The 21,837-nt window shown below is 40.3% G+C and overlaps 1 protein-coding gene across 1 annotated transcript in view; it reads left to right on the forward strand.

The window, feature by feature from the left end:
* The window catches only part of pth3r (parathyroid hormone 3 receptor), a 65,826-nt gene extending 61,236 nt beyond the window's left edge, over nt 1–4,590 (forward strand). Inside the window, exon 13 of the mRNA XM_055921804.1 lies at nt 671–4,590. Within this exon, the coding sequence (XP_055777779.1) occupies nt 671–1,195 (525 nt within the window). The 3' untranslated portion in view covers nt 1,196–4,590. The remainder of the gene's footprint in view (nt 1–670) is intronic.
* Nucleotides 4,591–21,837: the final 17,247 nt, after the last annotated feature.

Here is a 21,837-nt window from a genome sequence, read left to right on the forward strand (position 1 = left end):
TTGTCGAGATGAAGATATAATCAAAAGTTACACACATCATCTAATAATTTGTTCAGATGCACAATAATCACTTAATCAAGGAGCGCTGTGGCTGTGTTGATGTTTTAAACCCTGAACAATGCTTGACAGGCAATTGTCTGCCTGGCTACGTGCCCCACAGCCAGGCAGGGAGAGAGGGAGAGAGAGCCTACCTTTTCATGGTTGTTTGATCAATAGGACTGTAAAGTTCCCAAATGTAAGAGGACTCCCGTGATATTTACATATTTTTGTGGCTTTTGCCGAATGCGTTCTAATAATCTAAAGTCGTGCTGTTACTACTGCCTGTAAACACACAGTCCAGTTCAAAGTGAATGATGGCAGGCCCGTGTGGCAAATAGCTTTTTTGCATAAAGGGCTACTGTAGCTCTGATTGGTTATGGTGCACCTGTCTGCGTAGACTCCGGTCCTGGATGAGACAGATGTTTTTATTAGGTTTCATTTACAGCAGTGTCTATTAATTGTCCAAACACACGGCCGCTTTCTCATTGTTTATTGCTATAGAATTTTCACAAATGCCTTAGTCTGTCATTCAATATGAATGAATTTATGAAAACGAGCATATCTAAGTGTTCGCTTGTCAGAAAATTTAACAGATTTTTATAAGATTCAACTTTAAAACCTGTCTTCCCAGGTGCAGGCGGAGGTAAAGAAGGCATGGCTACGGCGGAGCCTGGCCCTGGACCTCAAACAGAAGACCCGGGTGACCAGCAGTGGGGGCGGGGGCAGCTGCTACTATGGCGGCATGATGTCACACACCACCACCCACAGCGTGAGTCTGACTGTGGCCAATCCCAGAGGAATGTCCCTGAATGGGGGAGGGGCCCCCGGGGTGGGAGGAGCTGGGGGAAGCTATGGGGGCGGGGGAAGCAGGCAGCCACGCCTCACCTCCACCTTCCACCCCCTCACCAACCTGCCAGGTTACGTGCCCAGCAACACGGAGACCCCCAGGCAGAAACTTGTAATTTGGAGGCCTGGGGTGAGGGCTGGAGCTGGGGCCGCTGTTGATGCCTTTCCCAGGCACCCCGGGGCTGCTAGCGAGGGGATCCAAGGAGGTGGTGGAGCCAAGACAGAGACTGCAGTCTCTGTGCCCCAGCGGTTGGGAGACGAGGATCCCTGCTGCTCTTTGTCTCTAAAGGAACTAGAGACCATCTTGTGAACTGGAACTGTTAGATGGTGTCTAACAGTGAGAGCAGCACTTATCCAGATTCCTGCCATGGATCCATATCAAGGCTCCATTCAAGTGATCTCCAATGACCTATTTGAATCTCCCCTGAATCCCTTGTTTGATTGACTGATGTCTGAAGACTTAGCTACGTACATTTAGTTGCGGTTAAAGAATCATTGTCTGTAAACTGGTCTGATGACACGATTACCAATGGAACATTGGTCCATTGATCATGAAGAAATAACATGTACCTTTAGCATAATTGGTGATTTAATCAGTGGTTGTAATAAAGAACCCAATGACTAGTGAGTTGCTGCATGCCTTTCTACACGTGTCATATTTGTTTGTCAGGTGCATTTGGTATCATCGTTAGTCAGACTATTGTTTTTCCTTTTATATTTGCCTGTTTGTCTGCTTGTCTGCTTTCTCTGATCTCTTCTCTGTCTGCATAACAATTCATGCACTATTTGTCTATTGTAGTGAGATGTAATTTTTATCGGAGAAAAACGTGGAAATTAAGCTTTTACAGCGATGAATAAGCAGCAGTAGGCTGCATTTGAAGGCATCCTTACCTGAGGCCCATCACCCAACGAGCAAAACTAGTGCATTTAAAATCCCAATACACTTTACCATAAAACAATAATAGATTAATAAAATAACAAAAACACATGTCTAAAACAGTAAAATATCAGCTCAGGATTGACCTTCTTTACAGATTTACCTTCTTTACAGATGTAAAGAAATGTTTATTTTGGATAGTGATAGCACACTTGATATGTACAGTGCATTCGGGAAAGTATTCAGACCCCTTCACTTTTTCCACATTTTGTTACGTTACAGCCTTATATTAAATTGATAAAAATAAAAAAAAACATCAATCTACACACAATACCCGATAATGACAAAGCAAAAACAGGCTTTCATGTTTTCAATTTTTGCAAATGTATTAAAAATAAAACAAACGTAAATATCACATTTACTGTACATAAGTATTCAGACCCTTTACTCAGTACTTTGTTGAAGCACCTTTGGCAGCGATTATAGCCTTGAATATTTTGGGCACACCTGTATTTGGGGAGTTTCTCCCATTCTTCTCTGCAGATCCTCTCAAGCTCTGTCAGGTTGGGTTGGGAGAGTTGCTGCACAGCTGTTTTCAGTTCTCTCCAGAGATGCTCGATTGGGTTCAAGTCCAGGCTCTGGCTGAGCCACTCAAGGACATTCAGAGACTTGTCCCGAAGCCACTCCTGCGTTGTCTTGGCTGTGTGCTCAGGGTCGTTGTCCTGTTGGAAGGTGAACCTTCGCTCCAGTCTGAGGTCCTGAGTGCTCGGGAGCAGGTTTTCATCAAGGATCTCTCTGTAGTTTGCTCTGTTCATCTTTCCCTCGATCCTGACTAGACTCCCAGTCCCTGCTGCTGAAAAACATCCCCACAGCATGATGCTGTCACCATACTTCACTGTAGGGATGGTGGCAGGTTTCCTTCAGATGTGACGCTTGGCATTAAGGCCAAAGAGTTCAATCTTGGTTTCATTAGACCAGAGAATCTTGTTTCTCATGGCTTGGTTTATGCTCTGAGATGCACTGTCAACTGTGGGACCTTATATAGACAGGCGTGTGCTTTTCCAAATCATATCCAATCAATTTTATTGAGTCTCATAGCAAAGGGTCTGAATTCTTATGTAAATAAGTTATTTCTGTTTTTATTATGAATACATTTTCAAAAATTACAAAAAAACTATTTTCACTTTGTCATTATGTGGTATTGCTTATAGATTGTGAGATGTTTTATTTATTTTTTCCTTTTAGAATAAGGTGTAACGTAACAAAATATGGAAAAAGTGAAGGGGTCTGAATACTTTCCGAATGCACTGTATGTAATTGGCTATATTAGGCAGTCAGGTTTGTATTGTAATTTAAAAAGAATCAAATGAAGAATTGTATATTTCAATCCTTAAAGATCACTCACCCTTTTGTAACACCTCTTTTCAGTGTTTATCTTTGGGGAAAAGTGTTGACAGATTATGTACGGTATATTGTGGTATTGATTACATAAACCATGCATTGTCAAACTCTTACTCCATAGAATTGCATTTTTGCTCTTCAGTCTTGCTCACCTTTTGAGCAAATAGAGGCTTGTCAAGGGGTATTGGGGATGTACAGTACAGTTGTGGGCACTACAACGTTTTGGAGAAGATAAAAGTGCCACATTTCTAATGGTGTGAAGTACTTATGTAAAAATACTTTAAAGTACTACTTAAGTCGTTTTTTGGGGTATCTGTACTTTACATTACTATTTACTCCACTACCTTCCTAAAGAAAATAATCAACTTTTTACTTGATACATTTTTCCTGACACCCAAAAGTACTCGTTACATTTCGAATGCTTAGCTGGAGAAGAAAATGGTGCAATTCACATACTTATCACGAGAACATCCCTGGTCATCCCTACTGCCTCTGATCTGGTGGGCTTACTAAACACAAAAATGCTTCATTTGTAAATGATGTCTGTTGGAGTGTGCCCCTGGCTATCCATAAATTTAAAAAACAAGAAAATCGTGCCGTCTGGTTTGCTTAATGTAAGGAATGTGAAATGATTTATACTTTTACTTTCGATACTTAAGTACATTTAAAACCAAATACTTTAAGATTTTTTACTCAAGTGGTATTTTACTGGGTGACTTTTACTTGAGTCATTTTCTATTAAAGGTATCTTTCCTTTTGACAATTGTGTAGTTTTCCCACCACTGCACATTGCTGGATGTGTTTTCACTCCACTGTCTTAACTCCATGCCAAGGCATGCCAGGCCAGGCTTGGGCAAACAGGGCCAGTGTCTGCACAGATTATGTGCACAAGTAGCCCAAGAGCATTTTCAGTCCTGCTGCCTCAAAAGAGAAGTCAAAAAGAGAGAAAAGTGGCTTTCGTAAAATAACTTCTTATTCCCACAGGTTAGGTACTGTTACAGGAGGCCCGGAGACTTTCTGTGTCCTTTGTTAGAGTGAGTAAGTAAATAAATGGTTGATGGGATGGGGAGATGGAGGAATGGATAAATGGTGAATGGGTGGTTAAAAGGCTGAATGGGGCACATGGTGAGGGAAGACGTGCATTAAGATGCATTAGACAGACAGATTGATAGACATTTTTGTTGTTGTAGACAAATGGACCTGATCTGAAGATTTCAGCGCCACCGCCACAACTTTAGGTGGGCAAGAAAGGTGCCCCTTGAAGTAGCCAGACATTGCAATTAGTTGCCACTGAAACGTTCCAATGTACACTGAGGTGTCAGAACAGCAACACCTTTTTTTCCAATTAGCAATCGGAAAGTGCGGCTCCTGAACAGTTGCTCTGATGTGCAAAAAAAGTGAGACTTTGTGATTTTTCCCATCTTGGATCTTCTGTGTTGTCTTTTCCAGGCTGGACTCAGCTGTCTGGTGTAGGGGGTGGAGGGGAGGAGGAGGGTGGGATGATTGGTTGAAGAGAGCTGACCCTCCCTGGTTGTCTCTTGAAGGTTCTGACTTGGGCCGAATTTCAGAAGGTCCCATTGAGACCAAGGTCTCTTTTGCAAGGGAGCCTTGCATCTCACAATTACAAAAACATTTACACAGTCTGGGCATCATAGGAGCATAGAAAATACTATATATTGCATAATGTGTGTGAGTGACACACACACACACACACACACACACACACACACACACACACACACACACACACACACACACACACACACACACACACACACACACACACACACACACACACACACACACACACACACACACCACTGGGCACAAACTAGTTGAATCAACGTTGTTTCAACGCAATCTGTCAACGTATTGTGACGTGGAATCTACTTGTAAAATATAGTGGATTTGAAAAAAGTGGGTGAAATTTCAACCATAGGATTAAGCAGCGGTGTAAAGTACTTAAGTAAACAAACTTGAAAGTACTACTTAAGTAATTTTTTGGGGGTATCTGTACTTTACTTTACTATTTACTTTTACTTTACTGCATTCCTAAAGAAAATAATGTACTTTTTACTCCATACATTTTCCCTGACACCCAAAAGTATTCGTTACATTTTGAATACTTAGCAGGACAGGAAAATGGTCCAATTCACACACTTATCAATAGAATATCCCTTTTCGTCCCTACTGACTCTGATCTGGCGGACTCACTAAACACATGCTTCGTTTGTAAATTATGTCTGAGTGATGGAGTGTGCCCCTAGCTATCTGTAAATTAAAACAAATATCATAAAAATGGTGCCGTCTGGTTTGCTTACAGTTTTTTCCAACTGCTTACACACAAAATCTTTTCATGTCACACGATTTTTGAAACCTCTCACTCAAAGTGCAAAACTACACATCAAATATCCAAAACCATAAGCTATTTCTCAACCTTTAACACAGTTGTCAATTGCATAAAACATTTTTTTCAAAACACTACACACAATTCTCTATCTAAAACACAAAAATCTAACAGGAAGTGACTTGCTTTCCTTGTCCAAACACAACCAATCAAAATGCTACACTTATTCACCAGGTCACACACACACACCTTACATGTGCAAACACTAATAGCTTAACTGATCACTAACCAATCACTGCTTTACTGTAGTATAGGCCTATAAATAGGTCAAAGGTCAGATAACCTGTTTTGAACAATGGATGCCAACAATGGACAGAGAGCAAGAGGAGTAGGAGGGAGAGGAAGAAGAGGACGAGGGCAAAGAAGAGAAGGAAGGAGAGCCATCTCTGATGAGATTAGGGCAACACTTGTTGATCATGTGATCAACCACGGTTTGACCATGAGAAAGGCTGGACTGAGAGTCCAGCCCAACTTGAGTCGATTTACAGTGGCGTCCATAATTCGAACCTTCAGAAATGAGAACAGGTATGCAACTATCTAATGACTATTTTAGCATTACACTAATGTACTGTAAAATACGTATGACTGCAAACATTTGTAACTCTAAGCCATCCATTTACTGCACTGCATTGAATGAATAAGGTTGGTTATCATGCTGTACTACATTTTTTTGTACATGGTTTACAGTTCCTATGCTGAACACATACGGTGTTTGAATTTTGTACAGAGTGGAAAGGCAAAGACATCATGGAGGACGAGGACGCTTGTTTACAGATGTACAAGAGACTGCAATTATAAATATGGTTTTGGCCAACAATGCAATTAGGATTCGAGAGATAAGAGAGCATATCTTGAATAATGACACCATATTTAACAACATCAATGCTGTAAGCCTGTCGATCATACAACGCATCCTCCAACGGCACCGAGTGACGATGAAACAACTTTACAAGGTGCCATTTGAGAGAAACTCTGACAGAGTCAAGAATATGCTACATGACTTTGTAGAGGTATGTATGCAGCACTACTTCCAGTACTTCAGACATACCATATTTACTCATCTGTATATCCTTTTGTCTGTTTCAGAGAGTATTGGAGCTGGATGCCCATGTAATTCGCCATGAATTTATTTATGTGGATGAGGTTGGCTTCAACCTCACCAAAACCAGGCGCCGCGGAAGAAATGTAATAAGACAGAGGGCAATTACCAATGTCCCTGGACAGCGTGGGGGTAATATAACTATGTGTGCTCCCATCACTCAAAACGGGGTCCTCCATCACAATGCCACACTAGGTCCGTACAACACCGGCCATATGCTCACTTTTCTCGATGCAATTTACACAATGCTTGTCCCTGATCCAGATCAGGACCCTGCTAGATTTGTGGTTTTATGGGACAATGTTAGTTTTCACCAGGCTGTTCTGGTCCAAAACTGGTTTGCCACCCATCCACAATTTGTAGTTTTGTACCTACCCCCATATTCACCTTTTCTAAATCCCATAGAAGAATTCTTCTCAGCCTGGCGCTGGAAAGTGTATAATCGCCAACCCTATGCCGCTTCTCCAGGCAATAGAGGACGCATGTGGGGACATAGAGGTTGCCTCTGTCCAAGGTTGGATACGCCATGCTAGGAGATACTTCCCTCGATGTTTGGCGAGAGAAAACGTATCTTGTGATGTGGACGAAGTATTGTGGCCAGACCCAGGCCGGAGAAGAGATGAAGCGTAGCTTAGCACTGGTGACTACCCCCCCCCCCCCCCCCAATGCTTCATTCTGACATGTGTTTATGGCATTTTGAACGCGGTGTTACATTTTGAAGGAGATGTGAGGCGTTTTGCATTTTGTGTGTGCAGTTTTGGGAATTGTGTGTAGAGTTTTGAAAAAAGGAGACAGTTTTGAAAACGTGTGTAAGCAGTTGGAAAAAATTGTAATATAAGGAATTTGAAACTATTTATGCATTTACTTATGATACTTAAGTATATTTACAAGCAAATACTTTTAGACTTTTTACTCAAGTAGTATTTTAGTGGATGACTTTCACTTTTACTTGAGTAATTTTCTATTAGCGGTATCTTTAATTTTACTCAAGTATGACAAGTGGGTACTTTTTCCACCACTGGGATTATGTCATCCATGTAACCAATTTTCAACATAGACCAACCTTGCATAAAATGTTGAATTTGTACCTTTGAAACAACGTCAGATCTTCAACGTTATATCCACTATCAGAAAAAAACTAAAGGCTGGGCAGCACCTCCTACTGGTGAGTTGATCTATCTACAGCTTTTAATTTGGTCTGCCATCCAGGGTTTTAAGAGGTCTCTTAATAACAAAATATATTCACTGTTGCTATCAAAGTCATTCCAAAGGGTAGGTTCATAAGTGCAAATGAAAGGTAACCCATACTTTATGAGTCATGTATCATCAATGACACTATTTAGGCCTCTATAGCATTTCAAATAAAATCAAATAAAATTTTATTGGTCACACATATTTAGTAGATGCTATTGCGGGTGTAGTGAAATGCTTGTGTTCCTAGCTCCAACAGTGCAGTGATATTTAACAATTCACAACAATACACACAAATCTAGAAGTAAAATAATGTAATTAAGAAATATATAAATATTAGGACGAGCAATGTCGGAGTGGTATTGACTAAAATACAGTAGCATAGAATACATTATATACTGTACAGTATGTAAACATTAAAGTGATCAGTGATTCCATGTCTATGTATATACGGCAGAAGCCTCTAAGGTGCAGGGTTGAGTAACCGGGTGGTAGCCGGTTAGTGATGGCTATTTAACGGTCTGATAACCTCGAGATAAAAGCTGTTTTTCAGTCTCTCGGTCAGCTTTGATGCACCTGTACTGACATCACCTTCTGGATGATAGCGGGGTGAACAGGCAGTGGCTCGGGTGGTTGATATCCTTGATGATCTTTTTGGCCTTCCTGTAATGTCGGGTGCTGTAGGTGTCCTGGAGACAGTGGCGACTCGTCATTCACCTGTTTTGAGCCCCACATTTTTAGCAAAAATGTAAAAAAGGGCTTGCCTGTTTGGCATGTTATTTTGGCATTAATATGTGTCACATATTAGTTTACATTGGGATAATAAAGCTGCACACAAACACGGTCTCTTTTTTGTTTTCTTGAGTAAGGGAGCTCCAAAATGCAGGGCTTTCAGCCTAGCGCAGTGCTTTCTGTGGTGGTGGGGCAAGCCAGCAGAAAATACGGAGCTTTGCGCCGTGATTGGCTCAGTGTTCTGTCACTCATAGGGTAGAGCTCAAGCACTCTAGCCCCTTGGGTGCTGCCATAGAGTTACATTAGAAGTGCCCATCCAAGAAGGCTCAAGGTCATTGGCCACAGATAAAATGACGTCAAATCCCGTTATATCAACAGTAGCTTTGATTGGATGTCAGCATCATACTTTCAAAATCTTAGCTAGCAGTCATCATAATGAATAAAGTCGACAATCTACTGGCAAGTCCTTTTTAATCCTTGTCATATGAAGAGAAATAACGAAGAGAAATTATAGATAAAACGTATCGGTGCTCATCGGCCATTGAACATAAACATTACACAACAAGTTGGAAATCATAAATTCAACAATGAGTGGTTTGGAAGGAATCAGTGGGTAACTGCAAGCATTGTAAAGCAATCATTAGCCTGCTATTCAGTGGAGTGGCTGTGCTGTCCCAAGTCTAAGATTAAGGGTCTCTTTTCCTAGTTTTAAATTATAAACATTCAACACTGGCCATGCTGTCAATGAAGCATGATTTATGCCATGCTCAAAACAGCTGTTAACTCAGAACTGCAAAATCTGACTTTAGTGAGTTCAAGACAACTTGGAACTCTGGAAAAACGAGCTACGACTGGGAAAATACATTTTGAACTTTCATATTACTCAGAATTGTAAATCAGGAACTCAGGCCTATTTCTAGAGCTGCGACTGACGTCATCATGATTCACCTTTTTTTCCATGTTCCCAGTTGCCTTGAAAGCACCATAAATCCAGAGAATTACAGACTTTTATGACAAAGTTTGATGACAAGATTTGGCCAAGAAGGACCACCACACCACCTTCCTGTTCAAGTGAGCACAGCACAACAAGGAGAGTCCAACAATGTCTTGTATGCTGCTGCATAAATGATGTAATATGCCAGGGAGATATGTATACTGTAGCTAAGAAAGGTATACTAAGTGTATGTTGTGTAGTAAGCTGTTAGGAGCCCATGTGCCTCACCCTAATAATTTGGTCTATTTTCACCTCTTAATTTCACCTACTATTTTGACTTGGTGGTGCACATGTAGCCTATAACCTGTTTTTGAGAAATGTAATCATTGAATATTGATAGAGCTTTCATTGTCTACTTATATGTCCCCTTTATTTATCCTACGGTTCTGAATTGGTGTACAGGGAGAACACTGTAAGAACAGCCCATGCCTGAATTCTGTCGCTGTACACTTCAAAAGTGCTGAACAAATAGTTATATTGACTACGTCCGTCCTAGCTCGCTCATTAATGTCTTCATCGAAGTTACGGATTGCCTCTTATCTGCTTCTCATCCCCTTATGCCATAGTTTGTACATGTCAATTGTCAGTTTAAACACATTTGTTTCAGCAAGTCAGCCATATCAGCTATGTTTTTTAAGAGGCAGTAAATGAGGCTGAATGTGCTGTTTTGCTGCCAGACAAGACTCCGCTAAGAGCTAGGTGTAGCAGTGGTAAGGTGTTGGGACTGCTGTTGGGACAGCTTTATGTAGGCCCTAGTAATTTGTGGGCACCGTTTGTCACTGTTATAGTGCAATTCATGTATTGTTTAATGTTGTGTTGTGTAGTGGCTTTGCTGGCATGCATCCCACTTTTTTTTTATCCCACCAAGATTTACATGCTAAAATCGCAACTTCCTGTAAGGCAGGCAGTGGGCACCCGTTGATGCGTTTGGCAGACCGCACCACCCTCTGGAGAGGCCTGCGGTTGCGGCCGGTGCAGTTGCGGTACCAGGCGGTGATACAGCCCGACAGGATGGTCTCAATTGTGCATCTGTAAAAGTTTGTGAGGGTCTTAGGGGCCAAGCCAAATTACTTCAGCCTTCTAAGGTTGAAGAGGCGCACCACACTGTCTATGTGGGTAGACCATTTCAGATCGTCAGTGATGTGTACGCTGAGGAATTTGAAGATTTCCACCTTCTTCACTGCGGTCCCATCAATGTGGATAGGGTTGTTCTCCCTCTGCTTTTTCCTGAAGTCCACGATCAGCTCCTTTGTTTTGTTGACGTTAAGATTATTTTCCTGGCACCAGTCCGGCAGGTCTCTCACCTTCTCCCTGTAGGCTGTCTTGTCATTGTTGGTAATCAGGCCTGCTATGGTTGTGTCGTCTGCAAACTTGATGATTGAGTTGACTTGATGATTTGCAAAGTCATCAACAGCTATTGCTTCAATTCAACCTAGAGTTCAACAATAAATAGACAATACAGTACATATACAGTACCTTCAGAAAGTATTCTTACCCCTTGACGTATTCCATATTTTGTTGTGTTACAGCCTGAATTCTAAATATTTTTTTCTCACCCATTTACACCCAATGCCCCATAATGACAAAGTGAAAACATGTTTTTAGAAATGTTTGCACATTTTTTAAAAAATTCTTCAAGCTCTGTCAAGTTGGTTGTTGATCATTGTTAGACAGCCATTGTCATGTCTTGCCATAGATTTTGAAGCGGATTTAGGTCAATACTGTAACTAGGCCACTCAGGAACATGAGTTGTCTTGGTAAGCAACTCCAGTGTATATTTGACCTTGTGTTTTAGGTTATTGTCCTGCTGAAAGGTGAATTTGTCTCGCAGTGTCTGTTAGAAAGCAGACTGAATCAGGTTATCCTATTCATTTCTTTGTATCACCAAAAACTCCCTAGTCCTTGCCGATGACAAGCATACCCATAACATGATGTAGCCAACATCACCCTTGAAAATATGAAGAGTGGTACTCAGTGATGTGTTGTGTTCGATTTGCCCCAAACATAGCGCTTTGTGTTCAGGACATAAAGTTAACTTCTTCTTTTTTCAACATTGGCCTTGTGGGAAAATCCCTGAGTGATTTCTTTCCTCTCTGGCAACTGAGTTAGGAAGGACGCCCGCATCTTTGTCGTGACTGGGTGTATTGATACACCATTCAAAGTGTAATTAATAACTTCACCATGCTCAAAGGGATATTCAATGCCTGCTTTCTCCCCCCCCCCCCATCTACCAATAGGTGCCCTTATTTACGAGGCATTGGAAAACCTCCCTGGTCTTTGTGGTTGAATCTGTGTTTGAAATTCACTGCTCGACTGAGGGACTTTATAGATAATTGTATGTCTGGGATACAGAGATGACGTAGTCATTCAAAAATCATGTTAAACACTATTATTGCACACAGAGTCCATGCAACTTATTATGTGACTTAAGCACATTTTTACTCCTGAACGTATTTAGGCTTGCCATAACAAAGATGTTGAATTCATATTGACTCAAGACATTTCAGCTTTTCATTTTAATTTGTAAAAATGTATAAAAACATAATTCCACTTTGACATTATGGGGTATTGTTTTTTTATGAGAAAATATGTATTTAACCTTTATTTAACTTGTGTGTAGGGCAGTGACCCAAAATCTAAATTGAATTAATTTTATATTCAGGCTGTAACACAATAAAATGTGGAAAAAGTCAAGGGGTGTGAATACTTTCGAAAGGTACTGTATCAATTCAATTCATCAATTCGGTATCACTTTGCAACACAGTAAATAGAATTTGTTAACAAGTTAATAGGCTATGTTGGATTCACGTCTCCAACTAAACCAAAAATGTAAGTAAAAAAATAGGATTTAACCAGTGGTTCAGATGAAACTATCCAAGCATTAGCTATCCTTGAAATGTTGATATTTGGTTGCGTTGCCAACCAAACACAATTCAATAATACTTTTGTAATACAGGAAATAGCCGAAAGTTAACACTATCTTACAAACTAATGTAACAGTATTTATTAAACCTTAAAATGAGTAACACATCCATGGCCACATTACAGAAGGCTTAATGTAACTAGCAATGTCTTCTTATGCAATCTTAAAACGCGTGCATGTTCAACATTCCATGCATTGGTGTAGATTTTCACAATTGCTATAATAATCATACTTTCCTTTAATCTCAACTGCAATCCATGTAATTTGGATGTGCTATTAGATGAAGCACAGTGATAACATTAAGTTGTTATATAAATACAAAATATTTGACATCCCATTTGAACTTTGTGCTTTTTAATTGTTGAAAGCGCAGTGATAACACTGGGAATTCAGCTAACTTCTGGCTGTATTTTTGAGTGGGTGAATAAAGGTTGAATTCTCCTTGATCAACATCTCAACCAAATATTACCAAAATGTCAATAGTGGGACGTAAACAAACACACACACACACACACACACACACACACACACACACACACACACACACACCTTCTCTCGTCATTAACCGCAAAAGGCATTCTGTCGCACTGACTGTATTCCTGCTAGGCCTGCTTTAGAGATGATCACGTTTCCGCCGCTGGCAAATATTGACCTGTACGTTTCAGGGAAGGTTTACCCAAGCTGGTGATGGGAAAAAAAGAGTTTTTCATCGCTTTCTTTTTTTCTCTCACAGTTGACTGTATTATTTCCACAATGGTCAGTCTAAACTCTCCTTTTGTTACAGGCTTGTGTACCTTGAATATTAATTGCAGATATACGTGGGTTGCCATACTCAAGGTCGCTGGTTTGTTTTTTGTTTTCTAACCTCATCCCAACCCCTAAATTTAACCAATTCATATATTTATTAAACTTCACCCAACCCCTTAACCTAACTTTAACCAATTGTGATTACTTGCCTAATCTTAACCAACAACATTTGTTTCTGCCTTCGAGACAGTACTGCCCCCAGAACTCCAATGTGCGTGAAAACTGGGGTTACAGACAAGAGGACCAAGAGAGGTGGTCAGTGGAAGCTTCTGCACCTGGAAGGGCAACTTAAAGCCTTCGCTCCCAAAACCCTTCTCTGTCCCAAACGCCCTCGCGACCGGGTCTGGAATTTCACAGCCAGCCATGAGGTCTCGTCCCAGAGCAAGATGTAGCCAGGCTGTGTCTGCAGGAGTCGAGTCTTAGTGGCAAAACCTGACTCATAACCCACCAGCGTCTCTCATCCACATAGCACAGCGAAGATAAATACCAACACAAAATGGTGGTGGTGGCTAAGACATCTAATAATACCTGTTTTAGAACAAATGGGGGATTCAAAGGCAACTTGGCAAGCCAAGAAGGACATTTCAGCCCATGCGAGTACGAATGAACATGGCAAGAGACTGAATTCTCCAAATAATCCAATAATAGTTCATTGGTTAGAAACGTTTTGGAATGACTCTTGTAACATTCTTGCAATTCTCCTTTGATATAATAGAGATTCCTTAATTATCAGTGGAAATAAAGGAATCCCATTACTGTTAACAGTCAACAAAGTTGGATGGCCCTTTGAAAACATTTTGGAATCACTTCAATTTCCCAGACCATTGCAGAGAACACAAGAAGAGGCACTGTTGAAGTGATATTGACCCTGGTTGTGAATTTTTTCCCCAGTCAGTGACATACAAGTTGGTAGACATAGTGGTTCTCTTTCCCTTCAACTCTATCTCTGGTCTAGTCTCTTCCTATTTGCTTAGAGCAGACACACTGACCTCCTGAACATCCTTCTCCAGGCTGTCTACACATGTCATACTTACACACTATAGTGTAGCCTTTAGTCGAAATTAACATTCAACTAACATTTCAATTACCAGCTTCTTGCAAGAAAGAAAACCGTAAATGTTGTAAATTGCCCTACATACACTATGTCAGGCTGTGTAGGTTTCATATATTGCTAATTTATATCTAAAAAAAATAAATAATCTAACTTCATCCAAATGTGATTCAAGCCCTCCTTATACTATAGTTTCAAACTGTGCAATTTAATGGATAAAATATGGTCTACATACACCATCTGGTGGCCAACTATGAGAACAAATAGGCCAAATGGAAAGGTCTGATGCCATTCATGCCACAGTGAAACAGCCTAGAATGATTTCCTATAAGAACGCATTAGGTTTTAAATAAATAATTGAATGCAGAGGTTAAATAATAGTGTGAAGTTGAGGGTTTATAGAGATGTCAGTGCCACATGCTCCAAATGCTCTAAATGGTATCCAAAAGCAATATGTTTGCATACATTTTTGTGTAGGCTATATCTTGTATATTTCTCTCCTAACAAATGAATGGGCATATGGACCCTCAGTTTCAATGTGCAATCGTGCATGCATGGCTCTGGCTTCTGTGGAATGACCTGGAGTGGGTCTGGCGAGGGTTTAGTCCTCATATGTAAACCTGTAAAAAGGGTGTTGACATTTGTGTAGGATACAATTGTCCAATTGCCCTTACAACTGTAGGCCTATGGATTTTCCTCTCCTAAAGCTCAGCCTTATTTTTACCATACATATGTATGGCCTAGTATCCCATAAATCAGCTGTCAAAGACAACTGGTGAATGTGGGAGTCTACAGCAACCTTGCTGCTCTTGCCCACTTCTGCAAACAGCTGTTCATTGTAGTGATGTGCATTTCGCGACCTTTTTTTACTGACTCGAGAGTTATGATTCGTTTATCTGAGTGACTCGTTCATTGAAGTCGTTTGTTTGAATTACTAGTGCTGGCCGCAATGAGCCCTACAGCAGGATTAATAAACGCTCCTCCAGCTCAGCGGCTACCGAGACCTTCTCCAACCTCCAACTATCTGTCATATTCATGCAGGAAAATAGATCATGAGCCTAGAAAAGAAAAATACATTTTTAGAACTGACAATTGATGGCATGGTGTAATAATGAATGCAATTCATTTATACTGAACAAAAATATAAACACAACATGGAACAATTTCAAATATTTGACTGAGTTACAGTTCCTATAAGGAAATCAGTAAATTAAAATAAATTCATTAGGCCCTAATCTATGGATTTCACGACTGGGAATACAGATTTGCATCTGTTGGTAACAGATACCTTTAAAAAAATAAAAAAAGTAGGGTCATGGATCAGAAAACCAGTCAGTATCTGGTGTGACCACCATTTATTTGCGTGACACATCTCCTTCACAGAGTTGATCAGGCTGTTGATTGTTGCCTGTGGAATGTTATCCCATTCCTCTTTAATGGCTGTGCAAAGTTGCTGGATATTGGCGGGAACTGGAACACACTGTTGCACACGTCGATCCAGAGCATTCCAAACGTGCTCAATGGGTGACATGTCTGGTGAGTATGCCAACCATGGAAGAACTGGGACATGTTCAGCTTCCAGGAAGTGTACAGGTCTTGTGACATGGGGCTGTGCATTATCATGCTGAAACATGAGGTGATGGCAGAGGATTAATGACACGACAATGGGCCTCAGGATATCGTCATGGTATCTCTGTGCATTCAAATTGCCATCAATAAAATTCAATCGTGTTCGTTGTCCGTAGTTTATGCCTGCCCATACCATAACCCCACCGCCACCATGGGGCACTCTGTTCACAACGTTGACAGCAGCAAAACGGCTCGCCCACACAATGTCATACACGTGGTCTCCGGTTGTGTGGCCAGTTGGACATACTGCCAAATTCTCAAAAATTTGAAATAAATAAGCTTTTTGTGTGTATGGAACATTTCTGGGATCTTTTATTTCAGTAAAGAACATGAAGGCCCAGACACTGTTAAATCTCCCAAATCCAGTTTTATTGACAACGTTTCGATCTGAAACGGATCTTCATCAGTTCAAACAAACAATTTAATTGTTTCCATTGGGCTAATGCGCAATTGTTATGTGAGGTGAAATGTGTATATTTTGGGAAGTGAGCACTCACTCACATTAGCGCAATGGAAACAATTCAATTCCCTAATCAATCAAAATGAATCACAGAGGTACATTTTGTCATAAAAGATTAGATACATACATATGGGTTCAAGTTAAAACCTAGGCAACAGTAAAAAAAAATAAAAAAAAATATTCTGTTGGAAACTGTTGAAATACCCGCCCATATGACCATTATGCGTCGGAGGAACTTTGGCCTTAGATATCATTCCAGTGACCTATTTCAAAAACAATTTGTTTATCTCTAATAATTTGGTATCAATGAGGTGGCCACATGTAGTAGTTACAGAATCGTATAATGACCAAGTAGGAGACCTGGAAGGCAAGACAAAGCAAAGTGACATATTCATGTAAGAAATGGTCTGATATCAAACTCCTGGTTCAGACCTTTAGGAGACATGGTGCACAAACAGTGAATCCAATACAATTCTCTTCTCAATAATAGATTATCAGCACCCCCCCATCCTAGGAGTCTTAACATGTTCGATACCAATGTATCTCAGAGAGCTAATGTTGTGCCGAGCCTCCGTGAAATGCGCAGCCACAGAGTTTCTCAGGTCAAGGGTCCTGATATTACTCCTGTGTTCTGCGATCCTTGTTTTCCGAGGTCTTTTCGTTTTCCCTACATAACATAGACCACAAATACACTTGATCAGGTATATCACATTTTTGGTGGAATACGTAATAATTCCCTTAATCTTAATGGCCTTTGCCTGTGATATGGTGATCGAACATTGTGCATTTGTTCGTTAAGTTACACTGGGTACATCGGCCAAATCTGTAATTACCGTCAGACACATTGTCTAGGAAGGTGCTATGTGGCACCGGTGGGAGATCAGACCTCACCACCATTTGACTGATGTTGGGGGACGCATCTGAAGACTACCCGTGGGGGTTCTTTAAACGTATTTTCCAGTTGTGGATCAGTGCCTAAGATGTGCCCGTGTTTTTTAATGATATGGTCAAACTGTTTACCAAGTGGGGAGTATTGAAGGAAGCATTGAATGCGTTGGTCAGGAGGGTGGGGTGGTTTGGGCGTGAGGCTGTCATCCTGCCTCATACAGCCACTCTGGGTAACCCCGCTGTCTGAAACGCTCATCCAGACAGTCGGCTTGTTTGTCATAGTCACTCTGTGTACTACAAATCCTGCGTATGCGACTATATTGGCTCATGGGGAGGCTCTTTTTTTAGGGGTGTAGGGTGGAAGCTCTGCGTAACAGGGAATTAATGTCCGTCGGCTTCCTGTATAGGTCCGTGCTAAAGCCACCCCCCTCCGTCTTTATCAAAATGTCCAGAAAACTTGTTTCATGCACATCAAAGGGGAAGGTGAATTTCAAATGTTCACTGCTTGTATTGATGAAGGAGTGGAATCGATGAAGTTCCTCTGCTGTGCCCTGGCATAGAAGGAATATGTCATCAATGAAGCGTTTGCAGAGCTTGATATGGCGCATGAATGGATTGTTAGGGGTGAAAATCCCATTATTCTCAAACAACCCCACATAAAGATTGGCATCATTTGGGGCCATTTTATTACCCATAGCAGTTCCCTTCTGTTGAATGAACATGTTATTTTCAAACATGAAAAAGTTCTTAGTCAGAACGATGTCAGAAAGTTAAACAATACAATTATTGCTAGGGAGCGTACCAGTGGGTCGTTTATTTCAGCTCATGAAACAAGGGACCAAAACTATTCGTTACGTTTTTATATTTTAATTCAGTGTATTATTGAATGTTATGATGGACACAGCTTTGTAGAACCAAAACATACCCAGCCTCAGGTCAATAAACTCAAACTCGATAATTAATCATTTGGGGGGCTGCAGTTCACGAACGACATTGTGATTATCACAGCAGTCAAGGAATGCATTCCGCCATGAGTCGTTTACAATCTAGTCCGGTTGCGGCTACAACTAGTCTAGACCTTGTTTAAAATGTATCAAGAAATAATCGTATTTCTATTTCTTTAAACAATGTACATTGTTTAAAGCACACGTCAACAAGGCTCAGTCACAAATGACAACTCCAATAAGCCCCCTATGGTGAACGAGAGGCTTGTAGAAACTTGAATTTCAAGTTTTCAGTTCATTGTTCGCCAGTAGGGGGTCCTGTGTGCTCTGGGCATGACTGACTCAAATGAACGAAATGAGTCGAAAGATTTGTTATTTTGACTGAACGAGTCAAAAAGATCTGAATCAATAAAAAGAACCGAACTTCTCATCACCAGTTCATGGTTAATTGTGTGGGGGATGGGAATATCGCAAAGGCTGTGGTGAAAATATTGCCTACTAAATTGTTAATTTCATTACAGTGTGTGTGTGTGGGTGTTTCTTACATATATTTTAATGTGAATGTGAGGACGATGAAGAAAATATAGCTGTCTTGACAGTGATATCATTCAACAGCTTTTTTGTGCTGAGTCGTCATCAATTTCTGTGATGTGGTTTGAGATCACCATAATGTCAAAGATGGGGGGACCGTCTACAGAGCCGTCTGTTTAGTTGGCGCCGCCGGAATGAGCAGTTAGCACCGACCCAACAACTTGAGAAACCCAGCTTCAGCTTGGTCACCAAATGAATTGGGAAATAAATGAAAATCTCACCAGCTAGCTAGTAATCTATTTTTGTTTCACTGTCCGATCATTCACAAAACGAGTGCAGTAATTGTTATTTTTACCTTTCCACAAACAATTTGGTATGTGTTGCTTGATATGAGCAAGTTAACTCAAATATATCAAAGAATAGGTAACGCGTCCACGATTAGTTAGTGGCTACTGCCTGGCCAGTGATCTAGCTAGCTACATTTCAGTAATTACGGTAGCTATCCTCCTTCATGAGGTGGTCAGTGGATAAACTAACAAGGAGTTGAAAATATTTGTCAGAAAATGAACTAGCTGCCAGTTATTGTAACCTGTGGTCTAATCATGTGCCTGGGTGATTATGCAACTTCGGGCACTTTGGCCATGCAAACTTTCAGATTTTTTTATTTATTCAAACACCATTTTACCAGTATTGTACTTGTCTTTGATTTGTCTAGAAACTATATCTGATAACGGCTGCGATCGTACTATTCAGGAATTTATATATTTTTGTCATTTTCCCCAGACAGCCATAGACAAATGTAATTTCCATCACGTCATTAAACATCCATTTTAGTTGAAAATGAAATATCATACAATTGATTTATAACGGATTTCTTATACATTTGTACATGAAGTTGTATTGAATATTATTTTAAGTGATTTTTAAGGTTTTCCTAATATTAAAAATTAAACACGACGTCTGAATGTATTAACTTGCCTTGGTGACAGCTGAAAACATTTATTTATAATGAAAAATAAGATATTTCCACCCAACCTTTTTGTGAGATTATGATAACAACCATATGATTTCCATGTCTAAAACAAATAAATGTATGAATATTATACATAATATACCCATCTACCTCCAAAATATGGGTTGTGATGGAAATGACAAGGTGTGGTCTATGTAAAAAAAAATAAAAAAAATATGTATGAAAACAATATTTCAATGCAAACATTTTGAACAACCATTGTTAAACATTTCATTATTAATATAAGACAAAGATTCCAAAACACTGGAACTCTCACTTAAGAACAATGTGTTACAGATGCTACAAATAGAAATTCTAGCACATATATAGAGGGAAGAGTTAACGTGAACGTGATCAGAAATCTCAACTAGCAAGCAAGTTGTAGCAATGAAGAATTGAGTGCGTGCGTACTCACGCGATGGGGGGATTCTGGCAGGGGGGAGCTTTTCAGCACAACACCGGAACTAGCCAAAAGCTAACCAGAGCTAGCTCTAAGCTAGCAGCTTTTCTAACATTTACAGTACAACATTTACAAAGTTCTTAAACATCAGAGTTACAACCTTAAATTATATAAACCCTTAGGATATTGTTAGGCGTGTCTTTTTGAAAAATACAAATGTTCAGGAGTTAACAATTAATTATTTTCTAGATCAAAGGAATGCACCACCATCATTTGATTTTACACTCGAAATACATTTTCTGTCTAGTACAACGTTATACAATTACTATGTTGTTGAAAACCATTACATTCCCTTCAATAGGCAAGTTACAAAACGATCGTGTGGTATTCAGTGTATTTTTGCACTTTACTGACCTGTAACACAGGATAAAAGATGAAACAGGAGAACGTAGCTTCTCTTTCAAAGGTTCTCTCAATTATGAGAACACACAGGTACAGGATCGCATATAGTCCCAGTGCGAAGCGAACACGTCTCACTGCCCCCTACTGGCCAACAGTAGTATAAATGCATCGCAATGGCGAAACCTTGGAGGACTGACATTTCAGTAAAAGCATTCTTTCCCAATACAAAGAAACAATACATAAACACAAATGTGACCATACATTTTGTGTGCGTCACACACCCAACAACAGAGGTTAAACATAGGTACAAGGCAGGCGTTTCGTGATTTAAATTTTTTAAAGTATTGATCTTGGGTGAATCGATGTAGTCGGAGCTAGATTTCACAAAGCCTGGTCTCTGCTCTACTATGTTGGTGATGTTCATCATAAACTTCCTTCACCATGGAGTGGAGTTTAGTCCACTAGAGGTCTCTTTGCCCCCCAGCAGCCAAATTGAACACTCTGCATCGTATTGTGAAGTTTTATTGATAACAATCTATATAGGTTGGCAATTTGTGACATTTTACTATTTTAAGTTTGTAATGTAGTTTAGAGTGTGTTTGACAACATGTTGTGACGTTTGCGAACTTGATAACGACCTATCAGGTCAGGAGCTCATGCCAGGGCACACAGGCTACATTAGCCAACTGGTTAGACATGATTTCACGACGGGCAATAACTGTCGACTGGTCTGTTTTCAGACAAATATGTTCAACTCATCTTTTATCAACATTCAGGATTACTCAAATGTGGCTAGCTAGCTAGCTCAATGGCCAGGCAGTAGCGCTAGTCATTAACTAATCATGGACTCATGCCCTACTCGTTGATACATTTGCTCATATCAAGCAACACATACCAGACAGTTTGTGGAAAGGTAAATATTACAATTAGTGGGCACATTTTTGGAATATTTGGACAGTGAAACTAAAATTAATTGGTAGAGCTGGTGAAGCTTGAATTTATTTCCCAATTAATTCAGCGATCAAAAGCTGAAGTTGGGTTTCCCAGATCATTAGGTATGTGATGCTGCTCATGCCAGTGGATGAGCTAGCTAACGGCAGGTAGCCTAGTGGTTAGAGCATTAGACTAGCAACCGAGAGGTTGCAAGGTCAAATCCCTGAGCTGACAAGATAAAGATCTGTCGTTCTGCCCCTGAACAAGCCAG

This window comes from Salvelinus fontinalis, chromosome 1 (genome assembly GCF_029448725.1).
Source record: "Salvelinus fontinalis isolate EN_2023a chromosome 1, ASM2944872v1, whole genome shotgun sequence".
In the NCBI taxonomy this organism is placed as follows: Eukaryota; Metazoa; Chordata; class Actinopteri; order Salmoniformes; family Salmonidae; genus Salvelinus; species Salvelinus fontinalis.